General features: G+C 43.4%; 1 protein-coding gene across 1 annotated transcript in view; it reads right to left on the reverse strand.

Moving 5' to 3' along the window:
* The window catches only part of LOC311241792 (rho GTPase-activating protein 8-like), a 75,491-nt gene that overhangs the window by 54,434 nt on the left and 13,742 nt on the right, over positions 1 to 7,315 (reverse strand). The window contains exon 3 of the mRNA XM_084330697.1: positions 5,617 to 5,757. Coding sequence (XP_084186823.1) covers positions 5,617 to 5,757 — 141 coding nt within the window. The remainder of the gene's footprint in view (positions 1 to 5,616; positions 5,758 to 7,315) is intronic.

Consider the following 7,315-nt stretch of genomic DNA (forward strand, 5'->3'; position numbering starts at 1 on the left):
ACACAACACCCACCTCCAAACGCGATTAAATATTGTTTCAAATAAAAAGCGACATACTATTATTTTGTGTCATGTTTCCAAATAAGATTGGCCACAACGAAATGCTTTCTACTTCAATTTGTTGGTTAGAATAGATTACCTCGCTCTAAACTTCACTGAGACTAACAGTAAAAGACAAGACTTATTTTTTTGAGCTCCGCGCACAGACGTGATAATAATAATAATAACAATAATAATAATAGAGCTTCATTTTATATAGCGCCTTTCAAGAGACCCATGCAAGGTCGCTTTACATAGATAGGGGGGGAGAATAACAAAGTAATAAACATAGTGGACAGACTATGTAAATATGATGATGGGATTCAAGTTCATGTTTGTATTGATCACATAGGCAGGCTACATCATACATGGCAGTGAGATTCATTGTTCTTGTATATGCTCTCGTATTATTGTTTATATAGGCTACCCAATACTGACATCAAAATAGATTGTATGCCTCTAGAAATCATATGCAGCAGGTAGATAATTGACGGAAAATCCGTCGCGATTTGGAATACAATTGAGGAGAACTTTAATCCCTGGGTATTAATCGAACAAAACGGAAAAAGGCAGTCATATTCCAGCACGGGCTTTATTAGTTAATATGGTCTTTAAGAGATATCATATCCGACATCACCGTACGTGTACATGTCTGTCAGCCTGTCTCGTATTTCTCCATAACATGCTTCCCTTGGGTCAGACCATTATTTCACATCCCATGGGGGTGTTTAATTACCATATATGGATAATCGGGGCGGTTCTGGTATGCAAATACTTAAAACCATGCACGAGTTCAAGCGTAGGATCAAAGTGATATTTATCAAGACAGGTGTGCGTAGGACCTGTGTACGCACGTGTGATAAATCCCGTTTTTTTTGTGCGTGCACACATTCTAAATTCTGTGCTTACGTATGAAAATAGAACACTTTCTAAGGAATTTTGATAAATGAGGGCCCAGGTCTGTGGTTTAATCAGTGTTATAGTTACTTTATACTTTATTTGTCAAATACACAACAATACAGGGGCATTGATTGCAAGTAATGACATTTTTGTGTTTCGAGCTCAGACTCAACAGTGCAATACAAGAATGGTAACAATAAGTAGTAGTAGTAAGATTAAATAAAATAAAATATAAAATGAGGTCAGATAATTTTTTGGAAACGTGAAATCCTGCATGGTGATATGTGTCGGCAGACTCTTGTGATACACAACCCTACCGTGAACACATTCTGTGTTTCATTGTGTGATAGAAGGAATTTATAGGGCTGAAATTCTAGGGGGAAATTCTTAAATCGACTAATAGTCTTGGATTTTTGTCGACTAATCAATTAATTGATTTAAATTGACAAATCTGCTAAATTCTTGGTAGATTAGACAGCTAATCGACTAAGAGGGGACAGCCCTATGAATTTCTCATTGTGGGATCAATGAAGTAGTACTACTGATATACCTTTATTGATCCCCTTGTGGAAATGTGGGCGTCATAGCAGCATGGGGGAGGGGAGGTACAGGTAAGGGCAGGGTAATAGTAGAAAGACATAAATATAGGTAATAGAATTGTATCTGAATATAAAAATATGAGAAGAAATAAACAGTGTAAACAATATAATTAACTCAGAATATATAAAAAGAGAAAAATTAACAGTGCATAAACAAAAGGTGCAGATTAGGGCCTGTAGTTCAAGTTTCTTTATTAGTTGTCATATAGAAATACAGAATACTTTTATATGAAATGCTTCTTTCCGTTTTGCTCCGGAGAGTGTGCTATATAAAAGGATAAGTATAAAAAGTATAATATAAGTAGGGCTGTCCCCGACTAAGGATTTGGATGGTCGACTAGGATTGGCCAAAATTTGCCGTTAGTCGTTTTTTTTTTTTTTTTTTTTTTCATTCCTTTTGGGCTGTGGGGGGTGCTTAATGTCTGAAGGAGTCGACTGAAGGCTTCTTGTCCTCTGCAAAAGCATGCAATTGGTCCACTGATGGATACATCTTGATATTTGTCTAGTATAGTGTGTTCATTAGATGGGTGAAATCCTCTTTCAGTGCCTCTGTACCTGTTTTCGTAGGCAGTTAGCCTCTGGTATGCATGCCATTAGCGTTAGCCATGCTTCTATGCCTCTTTTCTTTTGAAAAAAATGATAAAAAAAAAAGAAAAAAAAATATTAATATTTATTTTTTATTATTATATTCGACTAAGAGGTTGGCCAGTCGACTACGGCCCCTTTCGACCGATTAGTCGACTAATCAATTAATAGGGGTCAGCCCTAAATATAAGTATAGAATAGAAAGTCAAGTACGTAAACGTAAAGTGTAAACAAAACAAGAATTTTCAATATACAATATACAAGATTCAAGATTCAAGATTCAAGAGTTTTAATTGTCACGGCATACAGGTATACAATGAAATGCGGCTGGTCTTGCCCGCGACGATGTGCAATACAGTGGTACAACATATAATAGAATCCAATAAAAATACAGTGGTACAACATATTAATAGAATCCAATAAACCAGTGCAATAAACAGGTACATGGTGTGCCATCTCGGTATCTGTACATTAGTATTTACAGAGCATATAGGACATGCTAGTTAGCTTTAGTAGTGCAATACACTGTTCCTGATGTTATACTACTTTAAGTGGCCTTTCCTCTGGCCATAAGTGTGCGTGTGTGCGGCATGAGTGTTAAAGTGGCTGCTAGTGTGTGAGCGTGCTCAGCGTGCGTGTCGTGTATGTACTTGTGTGTGGATAGTTCAGTTTCTGTGTCTCTCAATGTTCATTGTTCAAGGCTCTGATGGCCTGGGGGAAGAAGCTTAGCCTAAGCCTCTCCGTCTTAGTCTCTAGAATTCGCAGGCGTCTGCCTGACCTCAGCAGCTGGAACAGGCTGTTATTGGGGTGGTGGGGGTCTTTCATTATCCTGCAGGCTCTGGATTTGCACCTCTTGTTGTATAGAGCCTGCAGGGGAGGTAGCGCAATACCCGTGGTACGCTCGGCTGAGCGCACCACACTCTGTAGGGCCTTCTTGTCCTGTGCCGTGCTGTTCCCATACCAGGCAGTGATGTTTCCGGTCAAGATGCTCTCTACAGCTCCTGAGTAGAAGGACTGGAGTATCTTCCCCGATACTCTGAACTTCCTTAACTGTCTCAGGTGGTAGAGGCGCTGATTCGCTTTCTTTACTACTGTGCCTATGTGTGTTGACCATGTCAGGTCCTCTGAGATGTGGACCCCCAGGTACTTGAAGCTGCTCACCCTGTCCACGGTAGCCCCGTTAATCCTCAGTGGTGTGTGTGTCTCCCGCTGTCCTCTCCTATAATCCACGATCAGCTCCTTGGTTTTACCAATGTTCAGGAGCAGGCTGTTGTCCTGGCACCAACGTTCCAGTACCTCAACCTCCTCCCGGTAGGCCTTCTCGTCGTTGTCCGAGATCAGCCCCACCACCACCGTGTCGTCGGCGAACTTCACAATGGAGTTGGAGCTGAACTTGGCCACACAGTCGTGTGTGTAGAGTGAGTACAGCAGGGGGCTTAGAACACAGCCCTGGGGGGACCCGATGCTCAGGGTGATGGTGTTGGAGGTCTGACCCCCCACCCTGACCGCCTGGGGTCTTTCACTCAGAAAGTCCAGTACCCAGGCGCTCAGGGCGGAGCTCAGGCCTAGCTCGATCAGCTTGTCCACCAGTCTGGTGGGGACTATGGTGTTGAACGCTGAGCTGTAGTCAATGAACAACAGTCTCACATAGCCCCCCTTCTGACGGTCAAGGTGGGAGAGAGTGCTGTGCAGTACCTGGGAGACCGCGTCATCAGTGGACCTGTTTGTCCTGTATGCAAATTGCATAGGGTCCATATCACTGGGGAGAGAGGCACAAATGTGGTCCTTGACCAGCCTCTCGAAACATTTCATGACCACAGAGGTGAGTGCCACCGGTCTGTAATCATTTGGACATGTTGGGGAGGGTTTCTTCGGTACAGGGATGATGGTAGACATCTTGAAGCAGGCAGGGACTACTGACTCCGCCAGGGATTGATTAAATATGGCGGTGAACACCGGGGCAAGCTGGTTTGCACAGGACTTAAGTATGCGTCCTGTTATACCATCTGGGCCTGCAGCCTTCCTGGTGTTCACCTGCATAAATGCTCTTCTCACACTGTGTTCCGACAACGAGAGAGCGCCCCCGCCCCCCCGCGGTTGCCCCCCCCCCCCTCCACAACAGCCGGTGCGCCAGTGACGTCACTAGCCAGAGGGCTAGCGGCGACACTGTCTACACCGAACCGAGCGTAGAAGGAGTTGAGTTTGTCCGCTAGAGAGGCGTCGTCGCTCCCCATTGCGGGGGCGCTGACTTTGTAGTCAGTTATTGTCTTCAGTCCCCTCCACAAGCCTCTTGTGTCGTTTTGTGCCATTTGTGTCTCCAGTTTCTCAGCATATGTCCTCTTAGCAAGTTTAACAGCCTTGCGCAGAGTGTAGACTGAAGCCTTGTACTCTTCCATATTTCCTGACTCTCTGCCCAGGTTATAAGCCGTGGTGCGTGAGTTTAGGGCTGTTCTTATAGTGCTGTCCACCCAAGGTTTCTGGTTTGGGAAAACCCGCGCCGTCTTTGTGAGGACAATGCCGTCTGCCACTGTAGTTATGTAGCTTACAACGGTATCAGCATACTCGCTGACGTCACTGGCGCTTCCTTCAAACATGTCCCAGTCTGTATCCTTGAACAGTGCAGAGGTAACCGAGTTCCCATATACAGTACAACGCCCCATCGGTATATCATACGTTAATGCACCTTGTGGTGAATGAATCCCGACCTCTGACCTCAGAGCTCTCATCAAGCCATCCTGGAGAACCCCTCTCACCCCCTCTATGAGGAGCTAGCCAGAATGAAGAGCACATTCAGCCTAAGACTCATCCCCCCCTCCCGACACACCACAAACCGCCTGGGCCGGTCCTTTATACCGGCAGCCATCAGGCTCTACAACAAAGGGCTTGGGCGGCCGGTTCTGCTGCCAGAACTATCACTGTCACAACTCGGGACTTGAGAACTAGAGACTCACATCACCGTACTGACTATCTTGTATTTTGCACTAGAGACTCATATCACTGGACTCTCATCACTGGATTATAGGGGTGTGATGATTCGACCTCACAGCGATTAGATTCGATTGCGATTCTTGAGGCAACGATTCAATGCGTCATGAAATCTCTTAATTTGACCATGATTCGATTCGATACATTTTTCTATCAGTTAATGTGGCTGGGGCAACTGATTCACTCAGCATGAATGGACTATAGGTCAAAAAAAATATATATATATATTCTTTTTTCCCCCGATTCTAATCGTTTCTAACAGTTTCAAATCGATGCAGTTGAATCGTCAGATTAGGATCGATGCATCGTTACACCCCCGACTATCTTGTGTTTGCACTTTTTTTTATATTATATTGTATTTGTATCTATACTTCAAGTGTACCTATAGTGTATATAGGACTGTGAAGCTATGCATCCCCCACCCTGTATCCCCCCCCACATGCTGCTTTGACACCCGAATTTCCCCAAGGGGATCAATAAAGGATCATCTTATCTTATCTGATCTCACCTGTGACCTGGAGGATCCCGTGGCGAGCCACATCGTGGTAGGGGTGGGACGCGTCCTGGCCGCCGCCGCTCCGACTCGGGACGGGGGGCCGAGGGGGTCGATGCCCCAGCTCACCCTCCTCTTCCTCCTCCTTCTGAAGCTCTGAGGAATTAAGAGAATTAACCAAATTCTGGTTGTAATTATTCTAGTTAAATAAATTCAATTCATAATATATTTGATTTGTAGGGCGCTTCATAGTTGTGGAGCAAATCTCAAAGCGCTACATTGTAAAAGAACATAAAAGCTAGCAAGAGAGTAAAAAAATAAAGAGTAATAATCGATTATGTTCCGTCACTGCGTCCCTGTTCGTATCGCGATGCATGTTAGAATCGAGACATTTCCACACCACTAATAGATAGATAACATATAGGCTAGGTACATAAGATAACATAGACTGTAGGCTAGGTCTATAGATAACATAGACTGTAGGCTAGGTCTATAGATAACATAGACTGTAGGCTAGGTATAGAGATAACAAATAGGTTAGGTTTATAGATAACATAGACTAGGTATATAGATAACATAGACTGTAGGCTAGGTATAGAGATAACAAATAGGCTAGGTTTATAGATAACATAGACTAGGTATATAGATAACATAGACTGTAGGCTAGGTATAGAGATAACAAATAGGCTAGGTTTATAGATAACATAGACTAGGTATATAGATAACATATACTGTAGGCTAGGCATATAGATAACATATACTGTAGGGCAGGCTAGGTATATAGATAACATAATTTATACTGTAGGATAGGTCTATAGATAACATAGTCTAGGTCTATAGATAACATATACTGTAGGCTAGGTATATAGATAACAAATTCCCAATATGACACCACTAGTCCCTATGCCGTGTCCATCTCTCCATCTCTGTTGCCGTTTGATCAAATCCCATAATCAGAGGATTACCGAGAGGTGAAGAAGGAAAGAGAAACACAGAGCGGAACACTGGGTGGTGGAAACTTTCAGCGTAATCTAATGACAGACATCTGTGTTTACTCTGCAGTGGCGCGGGACGCCGGGAAGCCATCATCTAGTAATATACAGTGTGCCAGTCCGATAACAGAGAGGGCACGCCCCGGGGGAGACAGGCATGTTCATGTTGGCTGGACACACAATGGTCAGATTTACTGGAGGTTGTCTCTCTGCAAGCAGCAGCAGCAGCAGCAGCATCTCTGCAGGCTGACGTGGGAAGCAAGGGGATTCCTACACAGCAGCTTGAACACAGTCCGTCACTCATGAACTCAACAATGAAACCTGACTAGGAACAGAATTACCTAGAGCTGCCCCCCTTCACAGAAAATGAATAGAGTCTAATTTGACTAATTAATTTGGTCTTAATTCGATTCGTTAAGTCGATTCATCGATTTTAATATTTTTTCTACCATACTGAATGGGCCATTTCCTGGGAAATTATAAGCATATCTCTGGTAAGTATGAGATTTAAAAGGGAGGTGCTTTTACATCATTATTATTATTATGATGATGTTGCATTACCACATGTAGTAGACTAACATTTTACAGACTTGTCGATTAAATCAGACAAAGTCCTTGACTATTAGTCGACTAAGAGTTTCTTTAGTGGATGACAGACATGAAATTAGCACATCTCTGATAAGCATCTGGTCACTTCAGGGGAATGCCACTCTATTATTAAC

Source organism: Notolepis coatsorum (genome assembly GCF_963971535.1).
Source record: "Notolepis coatsorum genome assembly, chromosome: 15".
NCBI classification, from domain to species: Eukaryota; Metazoa; Chordata; class Actinopteri; order Aulopiformes; family Paralepididae; genus Notolepis; species Notolepis coatsorum.